Source organism: Musa acuminata, chromosome BXJ2-10 (assembly GCF_036884655.1).
Source record: "Musa acuminata AAA Group cultivar baxijiao chromosome BXJ2-10, Cavendish_Baxijiao_AAA, whole genome shotgun sequence".
Lineage (NCBI taxonomy): Eukaryota > Viridiplantae > Streptophyta > Magnoliopsida > Zingiberales > Musaceae > Musa > Musa acuminata.
Genome location: NC_088347.1, coordinates 26167029 through 26182407, shown reverse-complemented (window position 1 = coordinate 26182407; position 15379 = coordinate 26167029). Strand labels below are relative to the sequence as shown.

Sequence of the window (15379 nt, the reverse complement as noted above, 5' to 3'; positions counted from 1 at the left end):
AGGTAAAATTAAACTGCTTGATTAGTTATCTATTCAAAGCACAACTCATGTTTTAAGATATTTCGATATGGCATGATTAATATGATATCATTATTTGAATATTAACAAATCATATTTTATGATTATAATTATTATACTTTCTTCGCATTTGGTATATCAGAAAAATATGATTCCTAATATTAATGTGTATCTTTGTGCATAATAACCTCAAGTTATATTATAATTTTTTTAATTATTATTTTTATATTCTCAAGTTTTATACGTTCAACGGACATCTCGTATCCAAGACTAATGAACGGGCTTTATCTGAGTACACCATCCAATGTAGGATGAGACGAGGATCTATTATTATTTTGATAATAAAAAATAAAATTTAAAAATTATACATTGACCAACTCCAAATTGATATCGGTATATGAAACAACTAAATATGCATTAATATGTACCATATTTATTCATTATATGTTAAGAATTTAAAATATTATCTTATAAATAATGGCATAGGTTTAAAATATCCTTGTATACATTTATTTACATAATACTAGTTTAATAATATACATTTATTTACACTTACAAATCCCTTTTTAGGCTACAACATATGATTTTATTCATTTTTTGAAAAAAATCAACGTGTCATATCTATCAGATACGAATCAGCCAATAGCGAGGCGCCACATCAACCGCTCATATTTAAGTTATAGACAACATTATACCCACAAGATGGCCCAAGGCATGATGCTGACATGGCATCCTACAACGTGTATCTCAAGAATTGGGCCTCCAACAATACAAGCCCAAGTTAGGCCGTCAAAGTGACCGGCATCGGAGCCCGCATTCGGCCCACGAGCCCATTTAATTCTTAGGGTTTCTACTTTGGAATCCCATTCCACCTCGCTCGGTATAAATGAACCGGCACCCTTCTGGCTCTTCTGCGATTTGCGGCGTAGGTATCGTCTTCTGCCTTCGTATCAGCCATGGGGAGGCGTGAGTTGCTCGATTATCCTAGCTTTATTCCCCACTTTTCTCGTGCTAGTTTGATTGACGTCGGGTTTATTGTTTCTCTTATGGTTTTGGTCGGATCCGATGAGTTTTGCTTGACATGAAGCATTGTTCCCCCTTCCGTTCTGAGCAGAGATTCGATTTTATTGGGCGATTCTTTTCTTTGCGTGCGATGGGATCATGCGGACATAAGTTTGATTCGTTGTTTGTATTGAGCTATTACGATGAGAACGTATGCCGCAATTAGATGTCTATACTTTGGATGAAACAATGGATGTGTTGACAACCCATGGTCTCGATCCACAACGGTAGGCCACCTCAAAGGCTAACATACGAGGATTAGATGCATTTGCATTATTTGTTTTAGATCAATCCTATTTATATGTCAAATGGTTGTTTGTACAAGTCGCAAGCTTGTGCAGCACTTCGTGCGAAAAGAATAAGGGTACTTGGAATATGTCTATAATTAGTTTCAAACTTCATAGGCTTGAGATAAATTATAAGCTAGTTTGTAGCTTCGAAGGGTTGGTAGAGAGCATGAATTCGTTACAATTTGAATCACCACAAGTGTAGAGTAGTTTTCTTTTCGGTGGTGTCTGGAGACTAATTAGCTAATTGTTCCAACAAATGGGTATCCCAAGTTCCTGTTGCAGAGATGAAGAACCCCAATAGGCTTGTCGTGGTAAGATGAGTAACGCCGATGGTGTCTGCCAGCATAACTAGCCAAACCGTCTGCAATGATACTCCTGTATATGTTTGTCAAGGAAACAACTTTGAATTTATAGGACATGTTGCAACTGGAATTAACTAGGTATGGATTTCCCTATGTGGTTAAGTTGCTTGTTCATTTTGTCGATGAGGGCCATATGTGTTATCTGTATGTCATTACTTTTCACTTATCGGGGTTTACTTAACAAGAAGTTTAAGGAGAGGACCAGGGGCCCTGCATGCCAACCCCATATTGAATTAGTCTCTAGCTGCCATTTAAAAAAGAGTTTGTATTTTGTTCATGAACTTTTTACTTTTAATATGATATACTTCATCCTTAGTTGAATTTTTTATTAGGTTCATTCTGGTAAGACGAGTAAGACGGCTAGTCTGCCAGCATAACTAGCCAACCAGTCTGCAATGATACTTATGTATATGATTGTAAAAGAAACAACTTTTGAAATTTACAGGACATGTTGCAACTGGAATTAACTAGGTATAGATTGCCCTCTGTGGTTAAAGTTGTTTGTTCATTTTGTTGTGACTTTTGAAATTTACAAGGCCATATGTGTGATCCGTATGATAATATTTTTCACTTATTGGGGTCTACTTAACAAGAAGTTTGAGGAGAGAGCAGGGGTCCATTAAAAAAAAAGTGTTTGCAATATGCACTTTAGTAATTTTGTTCATGAAGTTTTTAGTTTTAAAATGATATACTTCATCCCCAATGGAATTTCTTGTTAGTTACTGGCTATTATCCTTATCCTTTATTCAAATTTGCACATAGTAAATGCATTCACTTGAAGAGGTAGATCCAATATGCTTTCCCTTTGGATAGAGTAAATCTTGAGATGAGTTTTGGTATCTGATAATCGTTTTTTTTTTCCTTTTCTGATTTTCCAAAAATTATTCATCAATTATGCAATTGTTAATTCTCATCGTTAGGGTTCGAATGAAAATTTTAAATTTTTTATTCCTCATGCAGGACCTGCAAGATGCTATCGTCAGATTAAGAACAAACCATACCCGAAATCTCGGTACTGCCGTGGTGTTCCCGATCCTAAGATTAGGATCTATGATGTTGGAATGAAGAAGAAAGGAGTGGATGAATTTCCCTTCTGTGTTCACTTGGTGAGCTGGGAAAAGGAAAATGTTTCCAGCGAGGCTCTCGAGGCTGCTCGTATTGCATGTAACAAATATATGACAAAGTTTGCTGGAAAGGATGCTTTCCACCTACGAGTGAGAGTGCATCCATTCCATGTTTTACGTATCAACAAGATGCTTTCTTGCGCTGGAGCTGATAGGCTCCAGACTGGGATGAGGGGGGCCTTTGGGAAGCCTCAAGGGACGTGTGCTAGGGTAAGCATTGGTCAAGTCCTCCTCTCTGTTCGTTGCAAAGATAACAATAGCAATAATGCCCAAGAGGCCCTACGACGTGCGAAGTTCAAGTTCCCTGGCCGTCAAAAGATTATCATCAGTGGAAAGTGGTAAGCATCACAAAAGGAAACTTTGTACCCGCTTTAAATTGCTAATGCTAATGCATCCAGTATTATTGTTATTTTCTAAATTCATTGTCACTATAGGTCTTCTCAAACAAAGATTTAGCTTTTTATCTCTGGTTATGAGATGCTAAGGAGCATAATGTTTGGGCTATTGTGTAGTCATTGGAGACCCGTCTCCTATGTTCTTCTATCGGTTCTGATTCAACAAATTAATTTTCAGGGGCTTCACTAAGTTTAGTCGTGCTGACTATTTGAAGTGGAAGAGTGAGAACAGAATTGCCCCAGATGGTGTCAATGCTAAGGTAAGTACTGTTTCATCTGAAATTGTGGAGGTATAAATTGGGTGGATGAAAGTATTTGGTGACACCCTCACAACAGACTTGCTTTGCCAACAACTTTTTTTAATCTTAACCATATTACTTGAGACAAAAAAGGGGACAGTTCGGTAGTCACACCCAATTTACATGCGGTTGGCTGGGCTACTCCATGCCATTGTACCGATCATGAAATGCACCAATCCTAATTTTTAGGTCTTTAGATTTACTTGTTCCACCTTCTCCATGTTATTTGTGGTAGACTATCCAATGGTACCTATATATGTGCCTTTTTTATGCTTGTGTAGGAAAAGGAAGGAAGATATTTGAACCAGTGCTGATGATCTTTTACCTTAAAAGGATTGTGGCTTTGTCAAACGAATGTTTTTTTTGTCATATTGGCATTGTTTTATTTTTCCTCCTTATGTGTCTTGAATTGTCATTAAGAGAAATTATTCCTGCTCATCATGTTAGTCCCTATCCTTCTCCATGGGTAGAATTGGCATCTTATTAATTTTCCGGTATTCCATAATGATAGGAAATTACATCAGATATTTATTATCTGAGAAATTATTTCATCATCTGTCGTTTATAAAGCAATCTGTTAACGAGATGTCTGGTTGTGCAGTTACTTGGATGCCATGGTCCACTTGCTGCTCGCCGTCCTGGAAAGGCTTTCTTACCAGCTGCAGTTGCGGAAACTTCTTAGAATCATTTGCTGGAATATTATGCAAGCATTGTTAGTTGCTTTCTGTTTTAAAGACCGTCATTTTCAGTTAATTTTGCAAGGATATTTCTGCTTGTTTTTGTTGTCAGTATGACTCTGGGGCATATGAAAACTCTTTTCATTTGGCAGTTTAACATAATCATTGTTGCTCTTGTTTGTGTGTTTTCGTTCATTGACATCGCGGACCTCCAATTACCCCCTTGTTGATCTTATCCTGGTTCAGTTATTCTCTGTTTTCAAGACCTGTATCACCAAGCGTAGGTTTGCACGATAACTCTGCTAGCTTCTCTGTCTGTTCAACTCAAAAACTCTGCTAGAAGGTGTCGGTGGAACATCACTCGTAAAAAGTTGACTTAATTTTGTGACTGACGTCATTTTATTGTGTTGGTTGAATATTTCTTTATTTTCAATTATTTATTTACTGTTTGATAGCGGTCTCATTTTTGGATTACATATGGCCTATTTTTTTAAACTCGAAATGGTTAAGCTTTTCAGATACTATGATTGATTTGTCTTCATCCCTAATGATGCTCATGTATTGCTGGTGCGACGTTTGATGGTTTTGTCTTGCACGTGGTGGTTATACGGGTGCCATATTTGATGCTGTGTCGTCGATATCTCATCAATAAATTTAGGTTTACGCTATTAAGTGTAGCAACAGGTACGTGAAGTGGCCGCAGTGAGGCAACTGCAGGACCAGCGGGTGGTCACCCCCCATGCACAGTGAAGCCTGCTTCGTCCCTGTACTGGTTAAACTCTTATTCAAGTCTTCATCCACCTTAAAACATTGATGCGGTAAAAATGCCCTGTATAACACAATCTTGTTCAGCTGTAACTTTGTTCGACGAAGACAGACTCCGTCACCCCTGGACGATATTGCTGGCAGAAGTACTACCCCTCAGTTCTTGGATCAATCAGAGGTTATGTCACCCATGTACGATTCCAGGGGTGACTGAGTACGACCAGTGAAACCGCAGTTCATTGATGGCCGGGGACGACGAACAATAACAACGCCTTGGATGCGTCAGCGATGACGTAACCCATGGAATATTCCATGGGTGACTCGGTACGGCTGGGCGAAATGGCAGTTCATGGGCGACAGGGCAGGACGAACAGTAACAACGCCATTGGTGCGTCGGAGATGGATGACATCACCCCTGAAAGGCACTCCGGGTGCTTCGGTACGAGATGGTAATGGCACGGCGTGTAACAACTACGCGGACTGAGACACCGAACAGGGAGGGAATAGAAGAGACGATATTTATTTGACGCGGCCTTCCTTCCTACCCTCTCTTGCTTCGTCCTCCTGTTTTCCTCCTCGTCCTTCCAAGAACCCTCCTCCTTCCCCCTTTCCCACGCCTCGAATTAGGGTTTTTGAATTCCCCGCAAGAGATCCCTCCTACATTGCTCCAGCACCCGCTCTCTCCCATAATTTCCGACAAGGATCCTTCTAGACATCGATCACCGTTTCTTGGCGCACTTTCTGAGGTTTTCTTGGTCCGATTCGGTTCCCAGGTGATGGATACCCCCAGCGGAGGTTCTGATCCTTACAGGGCCCCTTCCTCCGGTAGTGCCGGAGGCGGCTCTTCGAGGAGGTACGTTATCCCTTACTCGGCGTCTAATCTCATCCAGGCACCGTTGTCGGCGCTCCTGGAGTACTCCGGGATCTTGCGGCCCGAAGCGAGCCAATCGGAAAGCGAGAGATTGATCGGCGGGGGATTACCGCTGCCAGAGGTTGGTCCTGCCCGGGTGGACGAGTCTTCCACGTCCCCCACCGGCGGCGGTGGGGAGGTGTCGATAAGGATAGTGGGGGCTGGCGATCAGGAGAGCCTCCGGGTGGCGTCGAGCCAGCTGCATCGTTCGACTCTGGGTCCCGGTGGAGAGGTGAATTCTGGTGTTGTTGTCCCTGGTGAGCTGATCGCTGCTTCATCCGAGAGGCAGGGAGGAGATGGAGTAAGTGATAATGGGGTTGGAGAGGGGGCCTCGCCGTCTTCTTCTGTGCCGACATCTGACTCCGCATTTGGCGGCCACAGCGCAGATGGTGATGTGAACATGACAGGTAACAACAGGGATTCGTCGTATCAGAGATATGATATACAACGGATCGCTAAATGGATCGAGCAGATACTGCCATTCTCGTTGCTTCTTTTGGTAGTCTTTATCAGACAGCATTTGCAGGGTAAGGATGTTCGCATCTGTTATTTCGTTAGTGTTGTTGAGAAACTTTGAGAATTGTCTGATGGAGATGCTCGAATTATGATCATTTTGCTGATGTCTTGGTTTTATCGTCTCAAAATTTGCAATATACATGTTTGCATCCTTTTCCTTCCAAGATAGCATTTTGTGTGTTTATTATGCTGTAGTGTTTGCTTAAAACTTATGCTGTTGTTTCCTTTGCAGTCGTGTGTTACATGTAAACACTGCTCTATGACAAGTTCTAGAAGTGCTTTTGTTTGTTTTGCTTTGTTATTTCTTCCAATTGTGCGCTTTTTGATTATTGATGTGGAACATGTTCATGGCTTATAGGCAGTGTCATTTTTAAGAATGTCATTATTGATTTGATTTGTATAAGTTTTTTTTGTTTCTCTTTATATTTGTATTGTACTTTTGTTGGAGTAGCTGTCATTATGGACCTAATTTTCTATGCTTCTGGATCACTGGATACAAATTGGCTTGTTCACTTATTACCTGACTTTTGAATGTTAATTTTCTTGAAAACTACAGGTTTCTTGGTCACTATTTGGATCTCAGCAGTGATGTTTAAGTCCAATGCTGTTTTGAGAAAACAGACTGCTTTAAAGGTTTGTTACTTCTCTACACAACAACTTTTTTATCCTATACACAATTCACAGTGTAATTTTCTTTTCAGCATTATGTTGAGACATTTGTGAAAACTTCTCTGTGTATTTGTACTGATCTTCATAATTGTATGGCATTTTTCCCATGATTTCTTTTTCTTGTTGCTTATTGACCAGTCTCCCTATGTTTCCCATGTACTTCTGTTCGTGATCAGATTTCTCACATTGCTGGAAACATATGTAGGTAATGCTGAGAGGATGTTTACACTGACGAGATATGTATATTAATACTGATTCGTATGTCTTCAAGTATGCTGTCTTAATTTTGGTGCCAACACTTCTGACCCTTCTCCCAAGTCCCAACTAGGTTAGGTTGAATTTTTGGGGTGAATGTGAACCCAACAAATGTTTAGTTATGTGAATTGCTTCAGTAAAATTTCACCAAGGAGAGCCCTTATCAAACAACTCTTCCTTTCGAACATCATGATTTTGTGCTTCACCTTTTAAACATGACTGATAACATGTTGTCCTCATAAACAGTGTAATTTATTAAGTGTTGTTTTCAACAACACTAGGCTATAGCATATAGCCGATAAGATGGGAACAATATGATGTGCTAATGAGGAAACTGTTAATTTCTGCATTGTTAAAGCTTACTGTTGCAGATTTCCTTGTTAGATGACTGAATTGACGTAGCTATTAGGTAATCATTTAAGACCGGTACTTCTAAAATTCAGCATGCGTGAAGATTAATAAAGTCAACCTTTCAGTGATGTTGGTGTTCAAGGAATATATTCAAGTATTGGTAGGCTAATGGCATCTACTAATAATCGGATCAGTCACACTTCTACTGGTTGTTGTCTTTGCAGGGAGAGCGAAAAATATCTGTGATTGTTGGAATTATACTGGTCTGCATGGTACACGTATTTGGCATCTACTGGTGGTACAGGAACGATGATCTCTTGTATCCACTAATTATGCTTCCTCCAAAAGAAATACCACGATTTTGGCATGCCGTATTTATTATATTGGTTAATGGTATCCACTATCCACTTTGCTGAGAGTAATCTTCTCTCGGTATTCTGTTTTGTTTGAACCTGCTTATTATACATTGAGATATTTAGTCTCGTCTATAACTAAATCTTTGTACAGCTTTGGTATGTTTAGTGATATTTCTCCAGCTGTGAAGACTCCTCTACTTCATTATTTGTCAAATTTAATTGTTCTCTTGTCTTGCACATGGGAAGTGGATGCTGCTATTCTAACTTATATGGTTCTATGAAAATGTAATTCACTATCCAGCTGTGTCCTCTTTATACCATATGGATTTTTGTCTACTCCTTGAAAAAATAATCTGAAGGAAGTTAGTGATTTTTATGTTCACATATCTTTTCATTTTTATTTACCTTACAGTGCCATAGCTGGTTCCCAATCTTCCTTTCATAAGTAGTGTTGCAAATGGATTGATCAAGATTCAAGCCTATATCTTTGTATTTCTCAAGTTTAGCAGTATCTAGGATTTTCTTGTCTCCTCTCCTTGTGTTAGTGTGTTTTGCTTAGTTCTTTTCTTGGCTGCTTAACTTCATCTTGACTATGTCATGCTGAAATATCAGGGGAATGATTTCACAACTTGGTGGTGGTTGTATCATGTCAATGTGGAGCTGGAATGCACAAACACTAACATATCATGCAGCAGTGATAATCAATTCTCATCAACTCAACAACAAAAGCCACCCATAATGTCCCAAAGTGTCCCCGTACAGTACATCTAAATGATTTTTGTTTGTTTGAGACTTAAAGTGCTATGTGACAAGAAATTAAGGTGGTATTCAAGTAGATAATTTTGAATTGCAAGGTGTACTAATATATGATCCAATTGGAAGTATGGCCATAATTGATCCAATCATGGGTGTATTTATGGGTAGCCCTTTGTCGAGTGCTTATTAAAAGATTAATCACAATTTTTTAACAGGAAACTGGTAATCTTTGTATTTCATGTTCCTAAAATTGGTATATGCATCTACAAGAAAAATGAAGCTTAACCTTTTTACTCAGTTTTGATCAATTTCTACAAAAAGAGTCCTTTGTCAATCTTTAGACTAGAGGACCTAATTATGAGATCGGTTCGAACATCATCCATGCTAAGCATCAGGTTATTGATTCACTGGTTGGACCAGTAAGTGAAGTGGTCGGACTGCAAGTTATAAATGAATTCAAGAAAATCGATGACCAAAAGATAGAAAGTGGCCATGAAAAGGGCGATGGTGAAAAGAGCAACGATGGAAAGCTAAATAAAGGACAAAAAAAAGGGAAAATAGAGGATGACAACAAAAGATCGAGAGAGGACACTAACAGAAATGACAGAGGAAAATGATGATAGAGGGGACAATTAGAGAGAGGGGGCAGGTAACACACTCACAAAAAAAAGTCCAACAAAAAGACTAGAATACTTTCAAGTGCTTCCTCCAAAATTTATTAAACTTGAGGTCCAAGTTTAATAACAATGCTCTCATATTTTAAAGAGGGGAAACTTGTATGGAGGATATAATGTCATTTGGACTAAGATTAATCCACTTGTGTCTTGTGGAATGATTTTTTCTTGTCTGTATCTACAAACTTTCTTTGCTGCTATTCCCATCAAAGATTCATTATTAGGAAGTCTATGAGATGAGTTATTTCTTGATGCAATGCATAAATTTCTGTCGCAAACAATTCCGTTTGACGTGGTTGATTGCTTGGTACATGTTCGGAACATTCCATCAGGAATTGTTAATCTTGTCAGAATCATTTAAACACATATTCATTGGCCTCCATTTAGGAATATAAACATATATAAGCAAAGACATGACACTTCATCATTATGGATTGCTAGTATTAAGCATGTTTTATTTGTCTAAATTGAATGAGTCATAGGTTTATTGCTTTCCAAATATATTCTCCTTTAAAACTATGTCTTAGTCTAGTTTTAGATATTTCCTGTATTTATTAGGTCATGAAGAATTTCCTTCACAACTTGCTCACTGAGTATTACTGTCCAGATGTAGTGATGCGCCAAGCAGCTATGGTTGTGAAGTGTATTCTCTTGATATACTACAAAAACTTTAAAGGCCGTAGCTATCGTAAGCAGGTAAGCCTTTTTTTCATGTTTCTGTTATATGACTGTTTAATAATTACATGTCCTTTTTATATCAATTATCCTTCAAAATTTAGATGGCTAACAATGTAATTAGTAACAGATATAAATACCTAGTTGGTATTGCATTAGAAAGTAATCGTTTTACCATGTACATTTACACATATCTAGTAGCTAGCACTAGCTTGAAAGTGAATTTGTTCTGCACATCAAGAAAATTTTTAGGTAGTTATCATGATATATGAACTTTTAACTGGTGATCTCAAAGACCCATCTGTTTTAGTGAAGCTAAGATGGTCTTGATTTTCCAATTAAATTGGAGGTCTCTATGGCTGGATGAAAATGTCATTAGTTTTCTGAATATTTACCAAATAGTGATGTTCAAGGCTTCTGACCTTTCAAAGGACAGCTTCTGTTTCTCCCCTCCCATTTCCTGCTTTTACTCTCCTCTTTTTATAGGTTCTAAAACTGTAGGTTTTTTCAGTTATCATTTCAAGTGTTGAGTTTGTCTTTCCTAAGATGGTTGCTTTTTGATTTGTCCGAAGACTGGTCAAATATGCTTGTTGATATGATGATTCTTGTACTAATCCTCTTGTTGACTATCCCCATGAGTTCAATTAGTTTTCAGGTTTGTCATTGCATTGGGAAGACTGCTGCAAAGCTGAAATCTTATTAGATGTTGTAGATTTTATATAATTATAATCAAATCACAGTTGATTTCTAGTGAAATTAAAATTCCTCTTTGCTTTCTAGTGAAATTATTTCCAGCTTGCATATTTGCCACTCAAAAATTTGGTATGCATTGTTTCTTTCCACTTAATTTGATAAGTTGGTGAAGTTAGTAATGCTAATTCTCTAAATGTATTTAGTTACCTTATTAGCTGTTCTTTATTATGTTAGCAATAGTCCTAACTTCATTATTCTTTTGGTATTCTGTATCTGTTCATTGTCAACGCTTATTTTTCATTCAAACTCGTGACATCTTATACATTGCAACTTCCAATAGATGGACAATGAAAATCATAGTATTGCATAAAGCCAATTTTATGTTTTGGTTTTTTCTTGTTTGTATAATGATTCACATTTATTGTACTTAAAATATTTGACTTTTGGAAAGTTTCAGCTTCTGTTAATTCACATTTCCTTTCTTTGTTCTCTTTATTAGGGTCAAATGCTAACTCTTGTAGAGTACTTTCTACTTTTATACCGCTCTTTATTGCCAACTGCTGTTTGGTACCGATTCTTCCTGAACAAGGAATATGGGAGCCTGTTTTCATCTCTTACTACTGGACTGTATCTTACTTTCAAGCTGACATCAGTTGTAGAGCAGGTGTGGTATACTTTATTGAATGCTAGTTTCTGGTACTTGTTATATTGATCTTGAAAGTGCTCATCAAGCTGAACTTTTCAGCTTGACAGAACAAACTACATTTCCACAAAAAACATGTATCTTCTTTGATATTTCCAACTCTCTGATTTCAGGTTCAATCATTTTTTGCTGCATTGAAGGCACTATCACGTAAAGAAGTACATTATGGGTCTTATGCAACGTCTGAACAGGTGAACTCTTGATCATTTCAATCTTTTATATCTTAGGCTTAATGTCGTTGTTTATCATTCTTTGTTTCAATATTTTATTTCTTAGGCTTACTGTAGTTGAATATCATTCTTTGTCAAATGATTTACAAGCTTTAGCCTTAGTTAAGATGTATTTTCGCTGTCTAATATATATTTAATTACATGCAACACCGATAGAGACCTTTGCCACAATTTGTTATTGCTGAACTTTTGATAAATGATTATTCATATGTCTGCAATTCACCAAATTGTATTGTACTTTTTTGCTCAAATTCATATACCGATAGCTTATGTATTAAATTTGGTGACATATATTGCCATGCCTTCATTTCCAATCCTTGGCTGTCTTACAATAGCTTCGCTTCTAGATCCCTGTTATTTAGTTATTTAATTTGATCATTTCCATCATCGAGGACTATTTTTTTTTTTTATCTTTGTATTATTTAGCTACTTTAAACATGTGTAATGACAAAAGAATGATCATCTGATATCATGATTCTTTAACATAAGTCATCTTTATAATATTAAGTTTCTCTCATCACTCTGAGGTTGGATATAGAATAACTTAAAATCTTACTTTATGTAGAATTGGGAAGAAAAGTAATGACTGAGCTCCATGGAAGTGTTGGAATAGGGAAAAGGGATGCATATTCACCTCATGTAGATCCCACTGCTGGTTCCTAGCTACTAGCCTAGACAAAGGACATAAGTGAATTGCCTGAAATTGTGCATGCAGTTATTGCTAGCATAAACTGTGACGTTAGCAATAGTCCTCACTTAACACTTTTGGATCAGAACAGCAGCTTTATATCTGATAGAAAGTCTGAAAATGGTTTCATAATTCTTAAACTGTGCTAAAATATGTCCCATTCAATTTATTATATTTTAATCAACTCAAACACCAACAATATGCGGGGCATTGAGGCATTCTACTTCGTATTCTTTGTTCTGGTATGGATGTCTTCTCTTTATCGCAAAGGGTGAGTGGCGGAGGCTGGATTCGATCCCAAAGACCATGCAACGATCTCTTTACCAGTAAGCTAGCAGCACCTTACCTTCTGGATAGCTGCCCTTGGTGATAAAGAAATCTTGGCTGTTACATGTTTAACCATCAAAATTTGTAACCTGAATTTGGCATATGTCATACACAGATAAAGACTTAGGAAGCCCAAATAATAACCTTTACTCAAGTTTTAGTTTAGGTTCTGGATTGCCAAAATGGCATTTGAGTCCAACCTGTCTTGTATAACTAGGTGCAAGCCTACAAGGCCAACTGAAGCTAACCCATGATCATTCAACCCTAACGTCATTGTACTAGGGCTTACTGTTGGGCAACTTTGTGGTTTATATGAGGATGACCGTTGTTAATTCCCATGGTTGTGATGAGAACTTTTTTTTTAATGTTATCCGTGAGATTTCCATTAGAAAATCTAGGTTCTTGTATGAATCAAGGAATCTGAAATCTAACTTCTAGCTAGATCTTTTGGTCAGATATGGGACATTATTGATTTTATATTCTTTCAAGGATTGGGTCATGTCCTGAAGTTGGGTGGCATATTTCCTGTTAAATCATAATGAAATAGCTTGTGACTTGTGTTAGTCTGAGAAAGTCACTTGTAACAATTATTTATTGTACTTGGAGGATGTCCCTAACAATGTGTACATCTCTCCAATGATTTAAGTATTCAACTAGCATAATTTTTGCCATTAAGAGACCTAACGAATGCTTCTGCAGTTATGAGCTTAATTATGTATCTGATAAATATGGTCTTTAATCTCTGCTTAGTGTTGCAAATATTAAGGAAAGAAATTCAATTAAGCTCTTATATTGATATCAGAATTAGGTTAACTACGTGCACCTTCTTTTTAGTGAAAATTTGAATTTGCACATTTATATTTGATTTCATGCTTGTAAAAAGAATGATTCTTGAGAGAGTGCTTTTGAAATACTAGCAGAAGATACTTTATTTCCTATCTAGAGTGGCCAAACTTCAGGGTATCATATTCATTTCTGCAATTACTTTTGTTGCAAGAACAGTCTGCAATTGTAAATCAGCTCTGCTGGCATTGAAGCCAAAATAAAATCAATGGTGCCTTTGTGACAATGTGATGCTTGATTTACTTGTTATGTAAAAAATTCAGGTAATTGCAGCTGGTGATCTGTGTGCCATTTGCCAAGAGAAGATGAATGTTCCTATTCTACTTCGTTGTAAACACATATTCTGTGAAGACTGTGTCTCTGAATGGTAACTAGTCTATTCACCTCATCATTTTCAGTTTTGTTTGCTTTTCTTTGTTTTTAGGATTTTTTTACAAGCAGTCTTATAGGATGTTGGAAACAGCAATACTTCTAAGTTCTAATTGTCATCTGTTGGCTGTGATCTAATACGTGGCTCTACTTCAAATATACATGGAGTGTCCAAATAAAAGGAAAAAATATTTGGACTACATAAAGATTCTCCCACTAATATTTCCGTAGTATTTTGGGTTGTTTTAAATTGTCACCACTTTGCCTGCCTTGGAGGAACAAGTTGCCCAAATTCCTTCTTGTGTGTGATCTTGATTATACAGTTTAGTTTTCCGCAATTATCTTTTATATCTCCAGGTTTCATGTCTGTTTGTTTGAGTAGGAATTGTCTTGAATTTGCTTATTCATGACCCACCATTAAACTTTTCAGGTTTGAAAGAGAAAGGACATGCCCATTGTGCAGAGTTCTGGTTAAGCCGGCAGGGCTGAGGTCATTTAGTGATGGTTCGACGACCTTGTTCTTCCAGCTATTCTGATTCCTGCATTGGCGAGATTAACTTATTGCCTCTAATGCCAGACTGTGTTCTGGAAGATGCAGGGACGATCTTGTGTTCTGGCACTGTTAAACTCTCTCTCTCTCTCTCTGGATCTTCGGGGAGGCATCTCTAAAAATGCTGTTGAGCTTTGTTGAGACAGCCCATGGGCGCATATTCTATATCCACTATATCTATAATCCCCCGTATCAGGAAATATAAACAGAATAGATGCAAGAGCAAGTATATGATATGTATATAGTACATATTTACCACACATTGTTATTAATAAAACCTATGTTCAGAAGTTTAGACAAATAATGTACTTGTGTGTGCACCCATGAGTGACTTTTGCAGTTGTTGCGATCTCTTTAACTCTGCTGCCAGTGTCTTGGTACCATCTTAAGGAGTTTTTTTTTTCTTTCTATTATTTCTACTAGTGTGTTTCGTTTTTTGAGAAAACAGGCAGGATATTCTCTAGAGAGCAAAAAAAAAAAGGGCATCTTGTATTAAGTTTCGTTAATCCTTTCAACCTCCCTTCCTATATATTGGCCATATACTAGACTTTGGTACGCTCATCTTGTCACCAGGTTGTACTCTCGAAGTTCTAATACTTGTTGACGAGGATATGTCTTTGGTGTGTGGTTGGCAGGAGATACCATGTCAGGTTCTAGGTTTAGCATTTGAGAGAGACATCGACGGAGCTATTTGAATTGCTTCGCATGTGTCACAAACAGAATCTATCAAAAAGACTGAGGTTGATCACTCCTTTGTATTCGGCACACCCTTTGCAATTGAGGTAAAGGTCCCAAGAAATCCCAGTCTTTCTAATTGAAAAC

The 15379-nt window shown here is 37.6% G+C and overlaps 2 protein-coding genes across 3 annotated transcripts; both read left to right on the top strand.

Moving 5' to 3' along the window:
- Nucleotides 1-892: 892 nt before the first annotated feature.
- LOC135624742 (large ribosomal subunit protein uL16) lies at nucleotides 893-4402 on the top strand. The gene is made up of 4 exons (XM_065128659.1): nucleotides 893-984; nucleotides 2693-3194; nucleotides 3430-3511; nucleotides 4152-4402. The coding sequence occupies exons 1-4, from the start codon at nucleotides 975-977 to the stop codon at nucleotides 4230-4232; spliced, it is 675 nt and encodes a 224-aa protein (XP_064984731.1). The 5' UTR covers nucleotides 893-974; the 3' UTR covers nucleotides 4233-4402.
- Nucleotides 4403-5516: 1114 nt separating this feature from the next.
- LOC135624741 (uncharacterized) lies at nucleotides 5517-14915 on the top strand. 2 transcript variants are annotated; one of them, XM_065128658.1, is made up of 9 exons: nucleotides 5531-5765; nucleotides 5883-6429; nucleotides 6975-7051; nucleotides 7918-8086; nucleotides 10087-10175; nucleotides 11347-11511; nucleotides 11664-11741; nucleotides 13902-14005; nucleotides 14438-14915. In XM_065128658.1, exons 2-9 carry the CDS (start codon nucleotides 6303-6305, stop codon nucleotides 14541-14543), a joined length of 915 nt encoding a protein of 304 aa, XP_064984730.1. In that variant the 5' UTR covers nucleotides 5531-5765; nucleotides 5883-6302; the 3' UTR covers nucleotides 14544-14915. The 2 variants fall into 2 exon arrangements, with proteins under 2 accessions (XP_064984729.1, XP_064984730.1); XM_065128657.1 differs by having other exon boundaries at nucleotides 5517-6429.
- Nucleotides 14916-15379: the final 464 nt, after the last annotated feature.

Excerpts from the sequence above, each read along its gene's own strand:
- LOC135624742 (XM_065128659.1), top strand. Across the intron at positions 3,195-3,429 it reads ATTATCATCAGTGGAAAGTG|GGGCTTCACTAAGTTTAGTC; the intron begins GTAAGCATCACA and ends ATTAATTTTCAG. Across the intron at positions 3,512-4,151 it reads CAGATGGTGTCAATGCTAAG|TTACTTGGATGCCATGGTCC; the intron begins GTAAGTACTGTT and ends CTGGTTGTGCAG.
- LOC135624741 (XM_065128657.1), top strand. The coding sequence starts at position 5,769 with ATGGATACCCCCAGCGGAGGTTCTGATCCTTACAGGGCCCCTTCCTCC. Across the intron at positions 8,087-10,086 it reads ATTTATTATATTGGTTAATG|ATGTAGTGATGCGCCAAGCA; the intron begins GTATCCACTATC and ends ATTACTGTCCAG. Across the intron at positions 10,176-11,346 it reads GCCGTAGCTATCGTAAGCAG|GGTCAAATGCTAACTCTTGT; the intron begins GTAAGCCTTTTT and ends TCTCTTTATTAG.